Source organism: Coregonus clupeaformis, chromosome 37 (genome assembly GCF_020615455.1).
Source record: "Coregonus clupeaformis isolate EN_2021a chromosome 37, ASM2061545v1, whole genome shotgun sequence".
Lineage (NCBI taxonomy): Eukaryota > Metazoa > Chordata > Actinopteri > Salmoniformes > Salmonidae > Coregonus > Coregonus clupeaformis.
This window is the reverse complement of record NC_059228.1, coordinates 18055889-18080318: the sequence shown is the minus strand read 5'-3', so window position 1 is coordinate 18080318 and position 24430 is coordinate 18055889. Positions and strand designations below refer to the sequence as shown.

Here is a 24430-nt window from a genome sequence, read left to right as displayed (position 1 = left end):
AGGCCCTCGACTTTGTCAATATATCCTCCAAACACCGGCTTCGAGTGCATTATCACTTAATTAAAGAACACCCTTGTACTCAATTCCACCCTGGGGTGACATGGCAGAGTAGCTTACTATGCATTCTGAGTTGGGAAGAGGAATACCCTTGTGTAGGACTGTCTGTCACTGAAGCTGCTTGCTGCTAATTAGTTTATTATCATTTATTTATGCAAGTCTACAAATGTGAAGAAAGCTTTGATTTTACGTTAATGTCTGCCTGCCTCACTGAACAAAACAACGGGGAAGAATAAATATCCTCTCGTTTTATGCCTAATAGCTGGAGTGGTTTTTTTCCGCTGAATACTCTGGGCAGCAATCCAGTCTTTTATTTAAAGGATGTGTGGCGCAGTGGTCTAAGGCACTGCATCGCAGTGCTAGCTGTGCCAATAGAGATCCTAGCCGGCGGCGACCGGGAGACCCATGGGCGGCGCACAATTGGTCCAGCGTCGTCCAAGGTAGGGGAGGGTTTGGCCGGCAGGGATGTGGGTTCGTTTCCACGGGGGGCCAGTATGAAAAAAACAAACAAAAAAACATGTATGCATTCACTAACTGTAAGTCGCTCTGGATAAGAGCGTCTGCTAAATGACTAAAATGTAATTAACCGTGCACCTACGTCAACACACACAAGTGAGAAAAAAGTTGGAGGGGTAAAAAGATATTTATTACAGACAGCTAAGGAAGAAAGCTTTATTTAAGTTTCACTCCCTAATGATGTACTTGCGCTTATTTTACAGAATGCCCCGCTGAGTGCATATCAACAAATCAACAACACCCACTGAATGAGAAGCCAAATATACCTGTGTTAATGAATCTTCATAAGCACTTGTGCACCATGTCCTGAGTAGAGATGTCCATGTCCCCATATCGCTCAATGTCTTGTCTGCTAATGAAGCAGACTGGGAGGGGAAGGGAGCCTTCTCTGCACAATGTCTCTGACCATGTTGTATACTATTTGTTCTGTGTTCCAACTATGACATCTCTAAAGGGATGATGAAAAATACATTTAGGTTATGATAATGACTAAAAACATCGTTGCTATTAAATATAATCATCATTATTATAATCATCATAAGTAGTAGTGGTGTTATCATGACTCTCATGCCACAGCGACTTTTATTAGTAACGACGCGCTGCTACGCTGACAGAATAATTGACATTTGATCTCGCGCTCTGTGCGCGGCACCTGTTTTCATCCCGCAAGCCTCGAAATCCGAAGCACAGCACACTGAGACTTTTTCCGCGCACAGGTTACAGATATACACCTCCTCATCCCGTATTTTAGGATATACCGAAGTCAGGGAGTCGACAAAGTGGGAGAGCAGGAACACGAGTCAGGTTAATTTTGTGCCAGCACCCAGCCGTAGATGCCAGGACCTCACAGCCTTTTCGGCATCATGTAGGACATGATGAAGCCCTGCAAGCCCGTGTTGATTAGGAGGAGTGAAGTGGACGGAGTGACAGATGCTTCCCTGACCGACTCTTCAAATGTTGATGACCGCAGGATGGAGAAACAGACCTTGGTGACAGCTATCAGTTTGTCCATGAGCCTGTCGTCACTGGCGCTTCTCATCACCGCTATCATGACCGACCACTGGTACGAGACGGACACCACACGGCACAGGCAGAACTGCGAGCAGTTCGGGCCGGACGCCAACGAACAGAAGAACCGGATGATGCCCATCTATCACCTGCCCCTGATGGACAGCAGCAATCCTCGGAGGAACCAGGCGCTGCTCCGGGCGATCCACGTCGGGAGTAGAGAGGAGCTCCTGGAAAACTGGAGGTCCATTTTGGGAATGGGAATATTGGAAACGGAATGCGGGCGACCTATTTTCTCCACTCACTCTGGACTTTGGAGGAAATGTTATTATCTAGGAAAGGACAAGGACATCGACAACCTCATATCCAAGGGTAAGAGATGCTTTGGGGAATTTGATCCCGGGCCCAGTGAAATATGAGATATTACTTATCATCCGACCCAATATGTAGGGCTATAACTTTCGTGAAAGATATAGTAGGCCTATTTGTAAATGCATGCAATGCTGTTCACTGGTAATTTCAATTAATGATAGAATATATCCATTGATCCTTGAAGAAAACGGATGAGCTTAGTAGGCTACAACTGACTTAAACCCATCATAACCCAAAATGTAGTTTTATAGCTTCAAAACACGTTTTAAACTATCATGTTGTCCTCGGATATTCTGTGTGGGTCTAGCCCATCTGTAAGCCATGGTTGTGTATAGTTGTGTCCATAACAAGTCTATTAATTCGGAAAACCACTATGGCCTAAGTGCGTAGACAGGTTGCATGCGTTGTGGAGTGTGTCCAACACACAGACCTCAAAGAAGCTCTCTGATCTGATCAGTTTCAGACTGCATCTGACAGAAAATCAAGGTCATTACATTTGACCTGACACGAAAGGCATTCTAGGAAGCGTTGCATGTGTTCAATATACATTCTATTTCTATGATCCATATAATTTGCATGAGGATATAACGTGACATCAACATTAATATATGTGAATAGATAAACGCGCGCCTTCTGTACGTAAAATGCTCTGAACTCAATCAATAGGAAACTTGCGCAAAAGCTCGAAATCGCGGAGTTGAGTTTAGTCAGCTAGGCTCCTCAAATTAAAATTTAGTACACCAATTAATATAGTAAGTGAAAATGGAAATGTCATTAGGCCAACTTTTTGTAATATTGGTATATAATTTGTGGAATGGTAGCATGCCACATCCCTGCAATACTTACTTTGCTGCCTCCAAGAGCAGGGACAATATTATACTGAACAAAAATATAAACGCAACATGCAACAATTCTAATGAGTTACAGTTAATATAAGGAAATCAGTCAATTGAAATAAATTAATTAGGCCCTAATCTATGGATTTCACATGACTGGGCAGGGGCGAAGCCATGGGTGGGCCTGGGAGGGCATAGACCCACCCATTTGGGAGCCAGGCCCACCCACTTGGCCCAGCCAATCAGAATGAGTTTTTCCCCACAAAAGGGCTTTATTACAGACAGAAATACTCCTCAGTTTCATCAGCTGTCCGGGTGGCTGATCTCAGACGATCCCACAGGTGAAGAAGCCGGATGTGGAGGTCCTGGGCAGGCGTGGTTACACGTGGTCTGCGGTTGTGAGGCTGGTTGGACGTACTGCCAATTCTCTAAAATTACATTGGAGGCGGCTTATGGTAGAGAAATGAACATTCAATTCTCTGGCAACAGATCTGGTGGACATGCCTGCAGTCAGCAAGCCAATAGCACGTTTCCTCAAAACTTGAGACATTGGTGGCATTGTGTTGTGTGACAAAACTGCAAATTTTTTAGTGGCCTTTTATTGTCCCCAGCACAAGGTGCCCTTGTGTAATGATCATGCTGTTTAATCAGCTTCTTGATATGCCACACCTGTCAGGTGGATAGATTATCTTGGCAAAGTTGAAATGCTCACTAACAGGGATGTAAACAAATGTGTGCACTAAATTTGAGAGAAATAAGCTTTCTGTGCGTATGGAACATTTCTGGGATCTTTTATTTCAGCTCATGAAACATGGGACCAACGCTATACATGTTGTGTTTATAATTTTGTTCAGTATACATCACTCAAAAACATGTTACCTATCAGAGATGTAGATCTATTGGGGTTGATATGGCATTTCCACGTTTGGCTTTTCCTAGTCTCTTCTCATAGCCGTGTAAAGGCTTTCACAGTCGAGAGGAAGATCGATGTATAAAATCTGCCATCTTGTGGGGAAAATTCTAACTTACAGCCTCTAAACCCCTATTATGAAGTCCGTTCACGTGACATGGGGGTCTGAATATCAAAGTAAACCTTAACGTGTAGGTGACTATACTATCGAACTAATTATATAGAGTTAAGATTTGCAATGCTAGAATAAATCATGGTATTAAAGTGAAAGTAGACCTTGGGGTCTAGAAACAGGGGAGTCTACTTTATAAATGAGTACAGCTTTTCTCAAGACAACTGTCCTTGAGAAACACTTGCCCATTTCTATATTTTGGCTTTAACCTGCTACACATTATGTTCACACAAGTTATTGTCTCTGTGCAGGTATAGCCCAGCGATGCACCACCATCAAGTACCATTTCTCCCAGCCCATGCGGCTCCGCAACATCCCTCTCAACCTGACCCGCACCATCCAGCAGGACGAGTGGCACCTCTTACGTAAGAACCTTTTCTCATTATGAAGGAGGTTCCCTAAAGGGCCTGATTAATTCAGACATCCTATTGCTCTCCTACTACCTTCAGACCTGCGGCGGATCACAGCGGGGTTTCTAGGCATGGCGGCAGCCGTTCTGTTGTGTGGCGGCATTGTAGCGTCTGTCAGCTTCGCCTGGGAGAAGAGTCTCACTCAGCACGTCTCTGGGCTGCTCTTTCTCATGGCAGGTACTGTTTACCCCCCCGATACTGATAGTCTGTTTTCTTAAAACACTGATTTCTCTCTCACATTCTCCTCCTCTCTTTGCGGTTCCTCTCTTCCTTCTCAGGGATCTTCTGCACCATCTCCCTGTGTACCTACGCGGCCAACGTGTCCTACGACCTGGCCAGGGTCCCTCCCTTCATCTACGGGCTGCCTGCTGACGTGGAGCATGGCTACAGCTGGTCCAGCTTCTGTGCCTGGCTCAGTCTGGGGCTGATGGTGGCGTCTGGATGCGTGTGCACCATCTTCCCCATCCTTAGCCGTAGCAGCAGCAAAGCCCAGCAGGGCAAGGATGCCCCCAACGCCGGTGTCTGACACACACCTTACTGCGTTTGATATACATTTTGCAATGTGTTACACACACTGAGCTGCAGCAAGGGCCTGTAGGAAGAGAGAGTCTAATATGTCTGTGTCTGACACACCTCTTACTGCATCTTTCACATCAACTCTGAGCCGTAACAAGAGCCTGCAGACCAAGACCATCCCCAGACATCTGTCTGACACAGCTGCAGCAGACGCCTGGGAGCTGGGACTAATGTTGACGCCTGCGTTTTCAGTGTGAAAACACTTCTGAGTCAACCATGCTTCTACTAGACCCCACATCTAAATCTAGGTTACCTCCATTGAGCAAAACATCCTGGACTTATGGAAGTATGGAACCATCAATGTTAGCTACACCCCTGCATCCAGGCTTTTTCGGTGGCCTTTATGCGATTATGTCTGTGATTAAGCCTACTGCTACCTTTCCACATTATATTTTCTATGTATGATCAGAATTCAGTGTCATGCAAGTAATTGTCAAATCACTGGGGGAAAACAGAGGCCTTGATGTGTCATCGAAAATGACAAGACAGAAACAGTTATTTGAAAGGAAAATAATTATAGAAAAGAAGACAGAATTTATAGAAAGATGTGACTCAAACTGACATTGATATGTACTCTGACCATAATTGTCACTTTCGTCATAATGAGCGGACCAAGGCAGCGTGATATGAGTACATACTTTAATAGTACTTAGCAACACGACACAATACAACAACAAAATAACAAAACGATACGTGAAGTCCTCGGTCAATAACACAAACCTACACGGAACAAGATCCCACAAAACACAAGTGCACAACAGGCTGCCTAAGAATGGTTCCCAATCAGAGACAATAAGCAACAGCTGATTCTCGTTGCCTCTGATTGAGAACCACCCCGGCCAACATAGAAACACATAACCTAGAACAGAACATAGAAAACGAAACATAGACACTACACCAAGAAACTAACACCCTGGCTCAACATACAGTGGGGAGAACAAGTATTTGATACACTGCCGATTTTGCAGGTTTTCCTACTTACAAAGCATGTAGAGGTCTGTAATATTTATCATAGGTACACTTCAACTGTGAGAGACGGAATCTAAAACAAAAATCCAGAAAATCACATTGTATGATTTTTAAGTTATTAATTTGCATTTTATTGCATGACATAAGTATTTGATACATCAGAAAAGCAGAACTTAATATTTGGTACAGAAACCTTTGTTAGCAATTACAGAGATCATACGTTTCCTGTAGGTCTTGACCAGGTTTGCACACACTGAAGCAGGGATTTTGGCCCACTCCTCCATACAGACCTTCTCCAGATCCTTCAGGTTTTGGGGCTGTCACTGGGCAATACGGACTTTCAGCTCCCTCCAAATATTTTCTATTGGGTTCTGGTCTGTAGACTGGCTAGGCCACTCCAGGACCTTGAGATGCTTCTTACGGAGCCACTCCTTAGTTGCCCTGGCTGTGTGTTTCGGGTCGTTGTCATGCTGGAAGACCAACCACAACCCATCTTCAATGCTCTTACTGAGGGAAGGAGGTTGTTGGCCAAGATCTCGCGATACATGGCCCCATCCATCCTCCCCTCAATACGGTGCAGTCGTCCTGTCCCCTTTGCAGAAAAGCATCCCCAAAGAATGATGTTTCCACCTCCATGCTTCACAGTTGGGATGGTGTTCTTGGGTTGTACTCATCCTTCTTCTTCCTCCAAACACAGCGAGTGGAGTTTCGACCAAAAAGCTATATTTCTGTCTCATCAGACCACATGACCTTCTCCCATTCCTCCTCTGGATCATCCAGATGGTCATTGGCAAACTTCAGACGGGCCTGGACATGCGCTGGCTTGAGCAGGGGGACCTTGCGTGCGCTGCATGATTTTAATCCATGACGGCGTACTGTGTTACTAATGATTTTCTTTGAGACTGTGGTCCCAGCTCTCTTCAGGTCATTGACCAGGTCCTGCCGTGTAGTTCTGGGCTGATCCCTCACCATCCTCATGATCATTGATGTCCCACGAGGTGAGATATTGCATGGAGCCCCAGACCGAGGGTGATTGACCGTCATCTTGAACTTCTTCCATTTTCTAATAATTGCGCCAACAGTTGTTGCCTTCTCACCAAGCTGCTTGCCTATTGTCCTGTAGCCCATCCCAGCCTTGTGCAGGTCTACAATTTTATCCCTGATGTCCTTACACAGCTCTCTGGTCTTGGCCATTGTGGAGAGGTTGGAGTCTGTTTGATTGAGTGTGTGGACAGGTGTCTTTTATACAGGTAACGAGTTCAAACAGGTGCAGTTAATATAGGTAATGAGTGGAGAACAGGAGGGCTTCTTAAAGAAAAACTAACAGGTCTGTGAGAGCCAGAATTCTTACTGGTTGGTAGGTGATCAAATACTTCTGTCATGCAATAAAATGCAAATTAATTACTTAAAAATCATACAATGTGATTTTCTGGATTTTTGTTTTAGATTCCGTCTCTCACAGTTAAAGTGTACCTATGATAAAAATTACAGACCTCTACATGTTTTGTAAGTAGGAAAACCTGCAAAATCGGCAGTGTATCAAATACTTGTTCTCCCCACTGTACAAGAGTCCCCAGAGCCAGGGCGTAAGAGTAACCCCCCCCAAAGGCGCGGACTGCGACCGCGCCAACATAAACCCAACAGGGGAGGGGCCGGGTGGGCATTCCACCTCGGAGGCGGATCCGGCTCCGGGCGTGACCACCACCCTCTAACAACCCCCCCGTAGCGCCCCTGGTCTGGTCCCGCTGGCTGGAGCTGGACTGGACATCGGTGGAGCGGATTGCTTAGGCTCCGGTGTGGAGCAGCTGACCGGTACCTGACCAGGCACGGGCTGTGCCGGACTGACGATGCGCACCACAGGCTTGGTGCGGGGAGCAGGAATGGGCCGGACCGGGCTGGCGACGCGCACCATTGGCTTGGTTCGGGGAGCAGGGACGGGCCGGACCGGGCTGACGAAGCGCACCACAGGCTTGGTGCGGAGAGCAGGAACGGGCCGGACCGGGCTGACGACGCGCACCATTGGCTTGGTGCGGGGAGCAGGGACGGGCCGGACCGGGCGGACGAAGCGCACCACTGGCTTGGTGCGGGGAGCAGGCACAGGCCGGACCGGGCTGACGACGCGCACCATTGGCTCGGTGCGGGGAGCAGGAATGGGCCGGACCGGGCTGTGACGGGCGCACCACTGGCTTGGTGCGGGGAGCAGGAACAGGCCGGACCGGGCTGACGACGCGCACCATTGGCTTGGTGCGAGGGGCAGGAACAGGCCGGGCCGGGCTGGCGACGCACACCACAGGCTTGGTGCGGGGAGCAGGAACAGGCCGGGCCGGGCTGGCGACGCGCACCATTGGCTTGGTGCGAGGTGCAGGAACAGGCCGGGCCGGGCTGGCGACGCGCACCATTGGCTTGGTGCGAGGGGCAGGAACAGGCCGGGCCGGGCTGGCGACGCGCACCATTGGCTTGGTGCGAGGGGCAGGAACAGGCTGGGCCGGGCTGGCGACGCGCACCACAGGCTTGGTGCGAGGGGCAGGAACAGGCCGGGCTAGCGACGCGCACCACAGACTTGGTGCGAGGGGCAGGAACAGGCCGGGCCGGCGACGCGCATCACAGGCTTGGTGCGAGGGACAGGAACAGGCCGGACCGTACTGGGAACACACACCACTGGCCTTGTGTGGGGATCAGGAACGGGCCGGACCGGACTGGTAACACACCTCAGTACCTCTCGCCGTGCCTCTACACTCTCCTTCCCTCTACTGACCAATGGCCCCCGTAACCTGGTGGCCTTCTCTCCTCGTCCACAAACTCGCCCTTTATCTGCCTCCAGCAGCCCCGTCGTCCATGCCGTGTGCCCCCCCCAAAAAAATGTCTTGGGGGTGCCTCTCGCCTGTCCGACGACGGCCCGGTTGGCACCGCTTCTCCTCTCCTGCCTGGGTCTCCCCCTTCATCACCCTCCGGTAACGGACGGCCTCCTCCTCCGTGATCTGCCCCCAACCGAGGAGGACATCCACTAACGTTACCTCCGGCGTTTGCTCCTGGACACGCTGCTTGGTCCTGTATTGGTGGGATCTTCTGTCACGTTCGTCATAATGAGCGGACCAAGGCGCAGCGTGATATGAGTACATACTTTAATAGTACTTAGCAACACGACACAATACAACAACAAAATAACAAAACGATACGTGAAGTCCTCGGTCAATAACACAAACCTACACAGAACAAGATCCCACAAAACACAAGTGCACAACAGGCTGCCTAAGAATGGTTCCCAATCAGAGACAACAAGCAACAGCTGATTCTCGTTGCCTCTGATTGAGAACCACCCCGGCCAACATAGAAACACATAACCTAGAACAGAACATAGAAAACGAAACATAGACACTACACCAAGAAACTAACACCCTGGCTCAACATACAAGAGTCCCCAGAGCCAGGGCGTGACAATAATGGATCTAACAGAATATACTTAGAATAGCAGATCTCTAACCTAAATTGTAAGGAAATTCATCTGTGGATATTCATTAACCCTCTTATCAATGGACACAGAGCCAACCCCTGTGCATATGCACCTAAATCCAAGTCAACATTTCCCCCCATCAATGGATATCAACCCTTATCCTCCTAGCGGACCCTAATCTGAGTGTATTTACCTTAGTCTCAGTGGATGTATTCTGTAATCTAATCCCAGACAGTGTATAATTGTTGGATCTGAGTCATGGTCTGATTCTGTAAATAGAGCTGAAGAATTTCAGACTCCTGAAAAGGGAAACTGAGGTACTCTTGAAAGATGCATTATTTCCTTCCACCATTAACAAAGTCATTGGAATGATAGAATAAAGGTATTAGCAAAATTGGGTTTGACATTCTATGACTTTTATGCATTTTGCTTCATTTTGTGGTAGTACAGTACATGTTGGTAAAATTCTAACCACGCCAAATTGATGCAATGATTTTCTGTGCTTTACGGGTGGTATTGTCTTTGAAGTCTGTGTGAATGTCTCTTGAATCCAGTGTATCCATCTCCTGAAAAGTCTCACTCAGGATCCACTATGCAGGGGTTGAATGTATGTGTGTTTATTCAGTCAGGTCCACCGAGTGTGGTAGTCGCAGTCAGTATCTTGACATACTTGTGGATGAGGGCGTCTATAGCTCCCAGGCTCACTCTGTGGTAGCCTAGGGACTGCAGTGAGGGGAAAGGGCTTGGGGTGAGGAAGGGGTCCACATCACATACTAATCCCACCTCAGTCTCCTCTCCCTGGGTGTGTAAGGGTACTGGTCTGGGGGTTATGCTTTTCTTCAGCAGGCAGGAGAGCTGGGGACTAAGCAGCAAAACCAGGGTCCCACCCACACGGAGAACTCTGAAAAAACATGCATGTTTGATTGATTAAAAATCAATAAATCAATAAGCAATTCCTTTCTCAACTTTTGCTATATCCTGAATGTTTATTTGAGCAATTATGAAATTGGAATACGTGATACTACAGTTAGTTAAATACAATACCTTTCCATCTCTCTCACAATCACTGGAAGAGAGGCAGCCATGTCAGTCTTGGTGCCAAACTTCTTCCCAAAAGGGACATCACAGACAACGGCATCCACACTACAGGAAGGCAGTGGAATATCTTCACACATAGGAGGAAAACAAGGAGGAATTCATTCATCAGGAAATCATGCAGAATCATTTACTGCATTGTGGGTAAACAAATACCATAATGCATACAGTATATCAGGGACAACTGCTACATGTATTAAAACACCTAATTTGATCTACAGTCCATACGTCAGAATGAACCACATTTTTATAAAGTCATACATGAGAAATGGTCATACATGAGAAATGGTCATACATAAATGGCATACTTCACAATGTTTGTTAAAAAACAATACCTCATGTGAAGTGGATTGGCATTCTTACCCTTGGATGATGACTGCAGCAGCTGCACCCTATCCCCAAACTTTGCAAACTCCACATTCTGACAGGCTTTCACCAACTGAGACTCATCAATGTCAAGACCTAGAAAAAAGGCATCCTGTTTGGAGAAAAATCGCTATGAATTTCTGAACAAAACAATTACCTCCCCTCACTGCACCCACATCAAAAAGCTAACATAAGCATCCCATATGACATACATTTCAAATGGGTTCGATATAAAGGTTTCTCTCAGAAATCTCACATGATATTCAATATAAAGGTTTCTCTCAGAAATCTCACATGATATTCAATATAAAGGTTTCAATCAGAAATCTCACATGATATTCAATATAAAGGTTTCAATCAGAAATCTCACCTGATATTCAATATAAAGGTTTCAATCAGAAATCTCACATGATATTCAATATAAAGGTTTCAATCAGAAATCTCACCTGATATTCAATATAAAGGTTTCTCTCAGAAATCTCACCTGATATTCATGTGCAGCTTCCAGTAAAATAGTTCCCACTCCACACATCGGGTCTATCACACAAGAGCCAGGCTGGTTGAGAGAGGAAAGAGAACACATTCAGAACACACCAGGCCAAGCGACGGTGTGAGAAGATAATAAGATATTTGGTCCTTTTGATGTTAGCACAGAACCTCAGAACACAATCAAACATCAAAGAGAGGAAGATGAGACCAAACACGTGAGCTGGAGAGAGGAACTCCTTCCATGCCATGTGGTACAGTTGAAGTCGGAAGTTTACATACACCTTAGTCAAATACATTTAAACTCAGTTTTTCACAATTCCTGACATTTAATCCTAGTAAAAAATCCCTGTCTTAGGTCAGTTAGGATCAACACTTTATTTTAAGAATGTGAAATGTCAGAATAATAGTAGAGAGAATGATTTATTTCAGCTTTTATTTCATTCATCACATTCCCAGTGGGTCAGAAGTTTACATACACTCAATTAGTATTTGGTAGCATTACCTTTAAATTGTTTAACTTGAGTCAAATGTTTCGGGTAGCCTTCCACAAGCTTCCCACAATAAGTTGGGTGAATTTTGGCCCATTCCTCCTGACAGAGCAGGTGTAACTGAGTCAGGTTTGTAGGCTTCCTTGCTCGCACACGCTTTTTCAGTTCTGCCCACAAATATTCTATAGGATTGAGGTCAGGGCTTTGTGATGGCCACTCCAATACCTTGACTTTGTTGTCCTTAAGCCATTTTGCCACAACTTTGGAAGTATGCTTGGGGTCATTGTCCATTTGGAAGACCCATTTGCGACCAAGCTTTAACTTCCTGACTGATGTCTTGAGATGTTGCTTCAATATATCCACATAATTTTCCTTCCTCATGATGCCATCTATTTTGTGAAGTGCACCAGGCCCTCCTGCAGCAAAGCACCCCCACAGCATGATGCTGCCACCCCCGTGCTTCACGGTTGTGATGGTGTTCTTCGGCTTGCAAGCCACCCCCTTTTTCCTCCAAACATAACGATGGTCATAATGGCCAAACAGTTCTATTTTGGTTTCATCAGACCAGAGGACATTTCTCCAAAAAGTACAAGCTTTGTCCCCATGTGCAGTTGAAAACCGTAGTCTGGCTTTTTTATGGCGGTTTTGGAGCAGGGGCTTCTTCCTTGCTGAGCGGCCTTTCAGGTTATGTCAATATAGGACTAGTTTTACTGTGGATATAGATACTTTTGTACCTGTTTCCTCCAGCATCTTCACAAGGTCCTTTGCTGTTGTTCTGGGATTGATTTTCACTTTTCGCATCAAAGTACGTTAATCTCTAGGAGACAGAACGCGTCTCCTTCCTGAGCGGTATGACGGCTGCTTGGTCCCATGGAGTTTATACTTGCGTACTATTGTTTGTACAGATGAACGTGGTACCTTCAGGTGTTTGGAAATTGCTCCCAAGGATGAACCAGACTTTTGGAGGTCTACAATTTATTTTCTGAGGTCTTGGCTGATTTCTTTTGATTTTCCCATGATGTCAAGCAAAGAGGTACAGAGTTTGAAGGTAGGCCTTGAAATACATCCACAGGTACACCTCAAATTGACTCAAATGATGTAAATTAGCCTATCAGAAACTTCTAAAGCCATGACATCATTTTCTGGAATTTTCCAAGCTGTTTAAAGGCACAGTCAACTTAGTGTATGTAAACTTCTGACCCACTGGAATTGTGATACAGTGAATTATAAGTGAAATAATCTGTCTGTAAACAATTGTTGGAAAGATTACTTGCGTCATGCACAAAGTAGATGTCCTAACCGACTTGCCAAAACTATAGTTTGTTAACAAGAAATTTGTGGTTGAAAAACAAGTTTTAATGACTCCAACCTAAGTGTATGTAAACTTCCGACTTCAGCTGTAGCTAGAGTACCTTGATGTCTGACAGAGAGGCCATGGCCCAGGCTATAGTGGATCTCAGCCCAGTAGTCTTCATATAACTCCGGTTGGCTAAAGGAAGCCTGGCGAGAAAGAGGGAAGCAGACACTATTAGACATAGTCAACTAGAAGAGATATCCAGAAGGAAATAGACTTGAATACGGTTGTCAACACAGAGGGCAAGAACAGGTTCTGATCATGTCACCAACCTGAGGAGAGGTATCCCGAGGACACAGTGGTCATCACTTATATACACATTCACCTACAGACGAAACACATCACATACATTAATTCATTAACATAGCTTTACGGTGGAAGAAAGTGATGCATTAACTGAACCTACAGAAAGAAGCCATTAACTTCTGTCGTGTCTGGCTAATGTACTGTACCATGGCCAAGCACAACAATTACTATTTAACATACAGTGCCTTCGGAAAGTATTCAGACCCCTTGACTTTTTCCACATTTTGTTACGTTACAGCCTTATTGTAAATTATATATCTTTTTTTCTTTTCTTCTTCTCCTCATCAATCTACACACAATACTCTATAATGTCAAAGCAAAAACAGGTTTAGACATTTTTGCTAATTTATAAAAAATATCACATTAACATAAGTATTCAGACCCTTTATTCAGTACTTCGTTGAAGCACCTTTGGCAGCGTTTACAGCCTCAAGTCTTCTTGGGTATGACGCTACAAGCTTGGCAAACCTGTATTTGGGGAGTTTCTCCCTTTATTCTCTGCATATCCTCTCAAGCTCTGTCAGGTTGGATGGGGAGCGTTGCTGCACAGCTATTTTCAGGTCTCTCCAGAGATGTTTGATCGGGTTCAAGTCTGGGCTCTGGCTGGGCCACTCAAGAACATTCAGAGACTTGTCCCGAAGCCACTCCTGCGTTGTCTTGGCTGTGTGCTTAGGGTCGTTGTCCTGTTGGAAGGTGAACATTTGCCCCAGTCTGAGGTCATGAGAGCTTTGGAGCAGGTTTTCATCAAGGATCTCTCTGTACTTTGCTCCATTCCCTCAATCCTGACTAGTCTCCCAGTCCCTGCCACTGAAAAACATCCCCACAGCATGATGCTACCACCACCATGCTTCACCGTAAGGATGGTGCCAGGTTTCCTCCAGACGTGACGCTTGGCATTCAGGCCAAAGAGTTTAATCCTGGTTTCATCAGACCAGAGAATCTTGTTTCTCGTGGTCTGAGAGTCTAGGTGCCTTTTGGCAAACTCCAAGTGGGCTGTCATGTGCCTTTTACTGAGGAGTGGCTTCTGTCTGGCCACTCTACCATAAAGGCTTGATTGGTGGAGTGCTGCAGAGATGGTTGTCCTTCTGGAAGGTTCTCCCATCTCCACAGAGGAACAATAGAGCTCTGTCAGAGTGACCATCGGATTCTTGGTCACCTCCCTAACCAAGGCCCTTCTCCTCCGATTGCTCAGTTTGGCCGGGCGGCCAGCTCTAGGAAGAGTCTTGGTGGTTCCAAATTTCTAACATTTAAGAATGATGTAGGCCACTGTGTTCTTGGGGACCTTCAATGCTGCAGACATTTTTTGGTACCCTTCCTCAGATCTGTGCCTCGACACAATCCTGTCTCGGAGCTCTACGGACAATTCCTTTGACCTCATGGCTTGGTTTTTGTTCTGACATGCACTGTCAACTGTGGGACCTTATATAGACAGGTGTGTGCCTTTCCAAATCATGTCCAATCAATTGAATTTACCACAGGTGGACTCCAATGAAGTTGTAGAAACATCTCAAGGATGATCAATGGAAATAGGATGCACCTGAGCTCAATTTCGAGTCTCATAGCAAAGGGTCTGCATACTTATGTAAATAAGTTATCTGATTTTATTCGTAATACATTTGCAAACATTTCAAAAACCTGTTTTCGCTTTGTCATTATGGCGTATATTGTGTGTAGATTGATGAGGATTTTTATTTATTTTAATCAATTTTAGAATAAGGCCCTAACATAACAAAATGTGGAAAAAGTCAAGTGGTCTGAATACTTTCCGAAGGCACTGTACGTGCAGTCTGACACGGCTTAGCACTGCAGTGTAATGTATACTCTACAAAAATATAAATGCAACATGCAGTAATTTCAAAATGTTTACTGAGTTACAGTTCATATAAGGAAATCAGTAAATTGAAACAAATTCATTAGGCCCTAATCTATGGATTTCACATTTCTGGGAATACAGATATGCATCTGTTGGTCACAGATACCTTTAAAAAAAGGTAGGGGTGTGGATCAGGAAACCAGTCAGTATCTGGTGTGACCACCATTTGCCTCATGCAGCGTGGCACATCTCCTTTCGCATAGAGTTGATCAGGCTGTTGATTGTGGCCTGTGGAATGTTGTCCCACTCTTCTTCAATAGCTGTGTGAAGTTGCTGGATATTGGCAGGAACTAGAACACGTTGTCGTACACGTCGACGCAGAGCATCCCAAACATGCTCCATGGGTGACATGTCTGGTAAGTATTCAGGCCATGGAAGAAAATAAAATAAAATCCAATTTTATTTGTCACATGCGCCGAATATAACAGGTGTAGACCTTACAGTGAAATACTTACTTACAAGCCCTTAACCAACAATGCAGTTAAGAAAATAGAGTTAAGCAAATATTTACTGGGACATTTTCAGCTTTATGTGTACAGATCCTTGCGACACATGAGGTGATGGCGGCGGATGAATGGCACGACAATGGGCCTCAGGATCTCATCACGGTATCTCTGTGCATTCAAATAGCCATCGATAAACTGCAACTGTGTTCGTTGTCCATAGCTTATGCCTGCCCATACCATAACCCCACCGCCACCATTGGGCACTCAGTTCACAACGTTGACATCAGCAAACCGCTCGCCCACACGGCGCCATACACGTGGTCAAGATGGCGTAGCAGTGCGTTCGTGTTTTCTATAGTGTCCTCATGTAAATAGCCTGTTTTTTTGTCTTTTTCGTATATATTTTCGTATATATTTCTCAATCTCACTTTCCATCCGTTAACTAAATATACTTTCCTGCAACCGCCTCACCCAATGTGGAACGGATTCTATTTTTATTTTTTCCTCCAGAACCTCTGGCTGAAACTAGCCAGCTAGCCAGCTAACTAGCTACTTGCTATTAGCCACCGTTAGCGGTCTTCACCATTGTCCGTGGCCTGCACTACCTACCAGCCAGCTCTAGCCTGGACAATTATCGGCCAGTCTGCACAGTCTGCACATCGCGCTATCGAGCCAGAGCATATCGGATTTTCTGCCGGAATCACTGGACCTTAACACCGGATCATTGCAACTAGCTAGCTGCAACCGAGTGGCTGTTGTTGTTGTTGGCTAATCACCACTGTCCGAAGCTAGCCACAGTTAGCCTTGAGCTAGCCTCGAGCCAGGCCCATCTCCCGGCTATCTACCCCTCTGTCAACCGGACGGAACCTCCTAGTGTTGACACGGAGCCCCACCGATCCATCACAACTGGTCTGCCGACGTAATCGTCTGATGTTGTTTCAACAGGCTTCCCGTTGCGACGACCACAAAGATCCATCTGCTAGCCCCGGCCTGCTAGCACGCACAATCAACAGCCGTGCCTCCTGCTCGCCTGTGCTTTAGCAGCCTACGATCTGCTCCCGGACTTACTTAGTGCTGTTCACTGGACCTTATGATCACTCAGCTACACAGCTAATGCCTGCTGGACTGTTCCTTTACACGGTACCCCATCCTGTGTATCTGTTTAGCCTCAGCCCAAACTTTCATCGCCATTACCAGTTGTTGTCTTAGCCCTCTCGAATAACACCTGTGATTGCGTTATGCCTCTCTCCCATGTCAATATGCCTAGCCATTTGCTGTTTGGGTTAGTTCTTATTATACAATTTCACTGTAGAGCCCCAAGTTCAGCTCAACCAGCCTCAGAGAGCTCCTTTGTCCCAACCCCCATACATGCGGAGAGCGGCTCAATCGGTACCTCCAGTGATGCTATCTCTTTCATAGTTACCCAATGCTTAGGTGTACTTCCACTGTACTCATATCCTTCCATTTCCTTGTCTGTACATAATGCCCTGAATCTATTCTACAACGCCCGGAGAACTGCCCCCTTTATTCTCTGTACCCAACGCACTAGAAGACCAGTTCTTAAAGCCTTTAGCCGTATCCTTATTCTATTCCTCCTCTGTTCCTCTGGTGATGTAGAGGTTAACCCAGGCCCTGTACATTTTACATTTACATTTGAGTCATTTAGCAGACGCTCTTATCCAGAGGGACTTACAGTTAGTGAGTGCATACATTTTTCATACTGGCCCCCCGTGGGAATCGAACCCACAACCCTGGCGTTGCAAGCGCCATGCTCTACCGGTTGAGCTACTGTAGCCCCCAGTATCACTCCTACCCCCCAGGCGCTATCATTTCTTGACTTCTGTAACCGTAAAAGCCTTGATTTCTTGCATGTTAACATCAGAAGTCTCCTCCCCAAGTTTGAGTTATTCACTGCGTTAGCACACTCTGCCAACCCTGATGTTCTAGCAGTGTCTGAATCTTGGCTTAGGAAGGCCACCAAAAATTCAGAAACTTCCATTCCGAACTACAACATTTTCCGTCTAGATAGAACTGCCAAAGGGGGCGGAGTTGCAATCTACTGTAGAGATAGCCTGCAGAGCTCTATCATACTATCCAGGTCTGTGCCCAAACAGTTTGAGCTTCTACTTCTAAAAATCCACCTTTCCAGAAATAAGTCTCTCACTGTTGCCGCTTGCTACAGACCCCCCTCAGCCCCCAGTTGTGCCCTGGACACCATATGTGAATTGCTTGAATCACTGTCACCACCAATAAATCTACAATAATAGAGAATTTCAATAAGCATTTTGCTACGGCTGGCCATGCTTTCCACCTGGCTACCCCTACCCCGGCCACCAGATATGCACCCTCTGCTGCAACCAATTATTTTACACTATGGCCTATTTATTGCCTTACCTCCATAACTTACTACATTTGCACACACTGTATATAGATTTTCTATTGTGTTGTTGACTGTACGTTTTGTTTATTCCATATGTAACTCTTTGTTGTTGTTTTTATCGCACTGCTTTGCTTTATCTTGGCCAGGTCGCAGTTGTAAATGAGAACTTGTTCTCAACTGGCATACCTGGTTAAATAAAGGTGATTTTTTTTTTTAAGTGAGGCCGGTTGGACGTAATGCCAAATTCTCTAAAATGACATTGGAGTCAACATATGGTAGAGAAATGAACATTCAATTCTCTGGCAACAGCTCTGATGGACATTCCTGCAGGCAGCATGCCAATTGCATGCGCATTCAAAACTTGAGACATCTGTGGCATTGTGTTGTGTGACAAAATTGCACATTATAGAGTGGGCTTTTATTGTTCCCAGCACGAGGTGCACCTGTGTAATGATCATGCTGTTTAATCTACTTCTTGATATGCCACACCTGTCAGGTGGATGGATTATCTTGGCAAAGGAGAAATGCTCACTAACAGGGATGTAAACAAATGTTTGCACAAAATGTGAGAGAAATAAGCTTTTTGTGCGTCTAGAAAATGTCTGGGATCTTTTATTTCAGCTCACGAAACATGGCACCAACACTTTACATGTTAGCCTTTATATTTTTGTTCAGTGTATAAACAGTATAGTGTACATGCCTGACTGCAGAATAGTTAAATGGACTTTGACACTTGGCAAGGTCAGGCAAAGAAATATGAGAATCTCCTCACAGGTTGTGGTAATCATCTAATTATGGTTATGGCTAGATTAATATAACCTCCAGATTACCTCCATGTTAGGGTGGGGACCATATAAAGTTAATATTACCTCCAGATTACCTCCATGTTAGGGTGGTGACCATATAAAGTTAATATTACCTCCAAATTACCTCCATGTTAGGGTGGTGACCATATAAAGTTAATATTACCTCCAGATTACCTCCATGTTAGGGTGGTGACCATATAAAGTTAATATTACCTCCAGATTACCTCCATGTTAGGGTGGTGACCATATAAAGTTAATATTACCTCAAAATTACCTCCATGTTAGGGTGGTGACCATATAAAGTTCATATTACCTCCAGATTACCTCCATGTTAGGGTGGGGACCATATAAAGTTAATATTACCTCCAGATCTGGTTTCCTCAGGTCCACTCTCCAGCCCAGCTGTCTGCTCGCCGCTGTTCCAATGATCCTACTCAGATCCTAGACAGACAGACACCATCACAAACAGGACAAAGTCAAATCCTCCTCTCTCACCCCGTTAAAAACCACCACAATAACCTGAAACCTACCAGTTCCCTTAAGAAGTAAAGATGTGAAAAATACCTCCTCTCCTCCAAAGTGTATACCTGGGGAGAGAAACGTCTGGACAGGGCTCCACTGCACCGACAGCTCACTCTGAAAGACACTGTGGATGTCTTTCCATCACAGCTGCCTTCTATACGGTCCTCTTCAACTTTGTCCCCTGCAACACAGTTTCCACTTCCAGAGTCTTCTGTTGATGAAATGTGATCCTTGCTCAGTCCTAATTCTTTTCTCTCTCCCTCTAGTCCCAGCTTCTGTGTTCCATTTGGTCCGTTACAAGTTGACCCCTCAACACCACTCTCTTTTTCCTCCTCTTCCTCCCTCTTCCTCTTCCTCCCTGGTAGGGACACACTCAATGTACAGTTGCTTCTCATCATCAGGTCTCTCTGCAGGCGTCTCCATGACAACACAGCTCTGGTCCAGTCACTCCCATCACCCATGAGCCTTGACTGGATCCCAGATGGTGTCTTAACTGAGTGTGACAGAAAAATAAATACAGTAAAAAGATAATGTCCAGTGCAAAACATTTAATTGCAGCTTCATACTTTTAATCAGAGAGGATAAATATTCATACAGAATATTTGTTAGGCTTACCTGTATGGGCCGAGAGAGGGGAGTGTCGCTTTAGAAGTAGAAACAGCCTCTCTGCAGATTTCAGCTCCCTCACTTGCTTTATTCCAAAAGTGGTGGTGAAGAACACTTTTCCAGGGATGTGATCCACCTAAACAATACACATTATTTAGTGCAAGATAAGAATAACCTAACATATAATCATGTCAACAACATGAAATTACCACTTGTTAAGAAGAAAAGATTAATACAAAGCCAGGATTTACGATTGACTTTATTACAAGCAGCAAACCTATGCAATATGCATGCGCAGTCAACTGCCTGGCTTCCAGCTAGCTTCGAGGAGGACCATTTTATATAAAAGGTATTACTTTATTGGCTAGTGTTTCATATAGATTCATTGCACATTATTACTAGCTAGACTAATATTGTAGCCTGAAACTAACTTTTGTCTCGATTACTCACATCTTTGGCTGCAAGTTTGGTCTTCACCTCCTGAATCAGGAAAGGCTCCATGCCGTTCCCAGCAGTGCAATAGAACTGTAGAGCAGCACACTGACAATTTGAGTCGCTCATATTGTCGAGTTTAGAAATGCTAAGCTATAAAAGTACAACTCTAAATCTCCATGCCAGTACCTATGTGGGCTGCCATGTTGTTTTGTTTACACGGAAACGGAAATACAGAAAAGAAGCAGCTGGTTATTTCCGCGATGACCAGCAGAGGTCGCTTTAGCACTACAAAAGAGCCTCAAAAACGCAACTGAGAATTGCTAGTTAACACAGCCACAAAGTCATAAACCCCGCCCATTTCTAAAATGTATCTTCTTAAAAAGTTATTTTAAACCTAACCTTAACCACACTGTTAACCTTATGCCTAAACCTTAGATTAAGACCAAAAAGCAAATGTGTGTTTTCATACATTTTTACGATATAGCCAATTTTGACCGTGGCTGTGGTAACTAGTGATAACCCTGAGAATTGGGTTATACAAGAGAATAATGCCCAGTAAGGAAATAGCCCAGTAAGGAAATAGCCCAGTAAGGAAATAGCACAGTAAGGAAATAGCACTTTACAAATGTTTCTATGTGTCATCCTTTGAATGGGGGCGGCAGGTAGCTTAGTGGTTAAGAGCATTGTGCCAGTAATCCAAAGGTCGCTGGTTCTAATCCCCGAGCCAACTAGGTGAAAAATCTGTCGATGTGCCCATGAGCAAGGCACTTAACCCTAATTGCTCATGTAAGTTGCTCTGGATAAGAGCGTCTGCTAAATGACTTTTAAAAAATGTGCCAGAGTTGCTCATACTTCTTCATGTAGATTTGCATGATCACATATATGGCTTCCAAATAAAATGCATCAATACTGTACTGTTGGAGAGAGTGTTGTAAGTTGAGCCATTTTTTACATTCAGTATCACTCTTTCAAGGGAAATATAGTATTATTTCTAACAAAGATATCTACATATACAGTACCAGTCAAAAGTTTGGACACACCTACTCATTCCAGGGTTTTTCTTTATTTTTGACTATTTTCTACATTGTAGAAGACATCAAAACTATTAAATAACACATACTGTACTTTTGACTGGTACTGTATTTCAGGATGTTGTGTATTCCTGGAAATAAACATTACAGTTTTCAAAACATAGCATGCGAAAAAAATAAAATAAGAAGTTTCTTGGCACATCTGACCTCGTGTTTGGGGTAAGATGAAAATAAGGACAGGGTAAGTTGAGAGCCCTACATATTTCTGTACTAAATGAAATATTACCACTACCTTTTTTTAAACCATGTCTATCTTTATTTCCCAAACACAATTCAACACAATCACAACTTTTTTTGTGTGTCTTTTAATCATCATATTTTAACACAGGCATAACACCTAAAAACATTTTTGTACTTAAAAAACTTTTAACATAGGCCCTGGTGTTACTTCATATCCCAGCGATAATGCCTTGCATTAGAAAACACTTCAATTTGCTCAACTTGCCATTGGCTCAACTTACCCCATGGCCATGGGCTCAACTTACCCCAAGGCAAACATTTTGACTATATTAGCCCCTACAGCTACAAGGAAGCACTTTCATTCTAGGTTTAGGACCTCATGTTGAAGCTTATAGAGACCCCAACTGATGTATAGAACAATCTTAAAAGTATCTACATTGGTTTAGATGCAAGCATCATGAAACCTCAAACACAATCAATTCATTTGACTTGGTGAAAATCTGTTTTTTGGACCTAAGTTGCGTACCACTTTTCCATGTGGTTTCTTCCTTCACAGACTCCAAGAAATGATGACCTCTTCTGAAATATTTGGTCAAATTATCAATTTTGTGTATGGTTTCCTTGAAACAAGGGGTGACTCAACTAACCTTTGGACTCAACTAAACTTTTGGCGCAACTTACCCCACTCTTCCCTAAATAAGCTTCCATAATGGCTCTGGCAATGTAAGCAATGATTATTTGGGGGAAATGTCTCTTAATCTTTTCAACTTTTATCATCATTAATCTCCCTCTGTGACAGTCTTTGCTACAGTACAGAATGTTCCACTGACATTCTGAATAGGTGCTCTGACATGCTGAGAAGACGTGCATACTAGCATATTCAAGTGTTGTCATCTCTCTGAAATGTTTGTTTTGTTTAAATATCTAGGCCTACTTCCATACTTCTGACACGTGCATTAGATTGAATGAACACAACATTAGATTGAATGAACACAAAAAATTATAATTTTGTGTCTTAGAATAGAAGGACCCTTGTTGCTATAAATCCCTCAACCATGACAGGAAGAGCTGCCCAGTAATTTATGGGCTAATAACAGTGTAAGATTGTATAACATTATTGTAAGATTAACATTTGACAGAATGAGTTATAATTCAGTCAAAGTGAATCACTCTGAGGGATAGACCTATTTTTTTCTTCAAAATGTCTGACTAAGGCTCCTCTTCCTGGTAGAGACTAGTTGACTTGAAAGTGTATCTCTGGACACTATATGTTATATACACACACTGATTGTACAAAACATTAAGAACACCTGCTCTTTCCATGACATAGACTGACCAGGTGAAAGCTATGATCCCTACTTGATGTCAAGAAATCCACTTCAATCAGTGTAGATGAAGGGGAGGAGACGGGTTAAGGAAATATTTTTAAGCCTTTAGACATGGATTGTGTATGTGTACCATTCAGAGGGTGAATGTGCAAGACAAAATATTTAAGTGCCTTTGAACGGGGAATGGTAGTAGGTGCCAGGCGCACCGGTTTGTGTCAAGAACTGCAACACTGCTGGGTTTTTCACGCTCAACAATTTATTGTGTGTATCAAGAATGGTCCAACACCCGAAGGACATCCACCAACTTGACACAACTGTGGGACGCATTGGAGTCAACATGAGCCAGCATCCCTTTGGAACGATTTCGACACCTTGTAGAGTCCATGTCCAGATGAATTGAGACTGTTCTGACGGGGTGTAGATGTTCTTATTGTTTTGCACACTCCATGTACACTACCGGTCAAAGGTTTGGACACACCTACTCAGTCCAGGGTTTTTCTTTATTTTTACTATTTGTTACATTGTAGAATAATAGTGAAGACATCAAAACTATGAAATAACACACATGGAATCATGTAGTAACCAAAAAAGTGTTAAACAAATCAAATTATATTTTATATTGGAGATTCTTCAAATAGCCACCCTTTGCCTTGATGACAGCTTTGCACACTTTTGGCATTCTCTCAACCAGCTACATGAGGTAGTCACCTGGAATGCATTTCAATTAACAGGTGTGCCATCTTAAAAGTTAATTTGTAGATTTACTTTCCTTCTTAATGCATTTGAGCCAATCAGTTGTGTTGTGACAAGGTAGGGGGGGGGGGGTAAGCGCTATGATGAAACTGGCTCTCATGAGGACCACCACAGGAATGGAAGACCCATAGTTACCTCTGCTGAGGATAAGTTCATTAGAGTTACCAGCCTCAGAAATTGCAGCCAGTCTTTGTGAGACACGGTGTGGGTGAACGGATGATCTCTGCATGTGTAGTTCCCACCGTAAAGCATGGAGGAGGAGGTGTTATGGTGTGGGGGTGCTTTGCTGGTGACACTGTCTGTGATTTATTTAGAATTCAAGGCACACTTAACCAGCATGGCTACCACAGCATTCTGCAGCAATACGCCATCCCATCTGGTTTTGGCTTAGTGGGACTATCATTTGTTTTTCAACAGGACAATGACCCAACACACCTCCAGGCTGTGTAAGGGCTATTTTACCAAGAAGGAGAGTGATGGAGTGCTGCATCAGATGACCTGGCCTCCACAATCCCTCAACCTCATCCCAATTGAGATGGTTTGGGATAAATCGGACCGCAGAGTGAAGGAAAATCAGCCAACAAGTGCTAAGCATATGTGGGAACTCCTTCAAGACTGTTGGAAAAGCATTCCAG

The 24430-nt window shown here is 44.4% G+C and overlaps 2 protein-coding genes across 2 annotated transcripts; one reads left to right on the top strand and one right to left on the bottom strand.

Moving 5' to 3' along the window:
• Positions 1-1136: 1136 nt before the first annotated feature.
• Positions 1137-5549, top strand: LOC121553597 (transmembrane protein 178A-like). Its single transcript, XM_045211439.1, has 4 exons — positions 1137-1953; positions 4123-4236; positions 4321-4458; positions 4560-5549. Exons 1-4 carry the CDS (start codon positions 1446-1448, stop codon positions 4805-4807), a joined length of 1008 nt encoding a protein of 335 aa, XP_045067374.1. The 5' UTR covers positions 1137-1445; the 3' UTR covers positions 4808-5549.
• Positions 5550-9193: 3644 nt separating this feature from the next.
• On the bottom strand, positions 9194-20648 carry thumpd2 (THUMP domain containing 2). Its single transcript, XM_041866407.1, has 10 exons — positions 20459-20648; positions 20018-20144; positions 19468-19895; positions 19244-19321; positions 13342-13394; positions 13128-13215; positions 11223-11294; positions 10736-10850; positions 10322-10442; positions 9194-10178 (listed from the first exon to the last, which is right to left on the bottom strand). The coding sequence occupies exons 1-10, from the start codon at positions 20567-20569 to the stop codon at positions 9899-9901; spliced, it is 1473 nt and encodes a 490-aa protein (XP_041722341.1). The 5' UTR covers positions 20570-20648; the 3' UTR covers positions 9194-9898.
• Positions 20649-24430: the final 3782 nt, after the last annotated feature.

Coding starts and splice junctions, on each gene's coding strand:
- LOC121553597 (XM_045211439.1), top strand. CDS start 1,446: ATGATGAAGCCCTGCAAGCCCGTGTTGATTAGGAGGAGTGAAGTGGAC. Junction 4,237..4,320: donor GGACGAGTGGCACCTCTTAC/GTAAGAACCTTT, acceptor TACTACCTTCAG/ACCTGCGGCGGATCACAGCG. Junction 4,459..4,559: donor GCTGCTCTTTCTCATGGCAG/GTACTGTTTACC, acceptor CTTCCTTCTCAG/GGATCTTCTGCACCATCTCC.
- thumpd2 (XM_041866407.1), bottom strand. CDS start 20,569: ATGAGCGACTCAAATTGTCAGTGTGCTGCTCTACAGTTCTATTGCACT. Junction 19,322..19,467: donor CCAGACGTTTCTCTCCCCAG/GTATACACTTTG, acceptor CTGTCTGTCTAG/GATCTGAGTAGGATCATTGG. Junction 10,179..10,321: donor ATTGTGAGAGAGATGGAAAG/GTATTGTATTTA, acceptor ATGTTTTTTCAG/AGTTCTCCGTGTGGGTGGGA.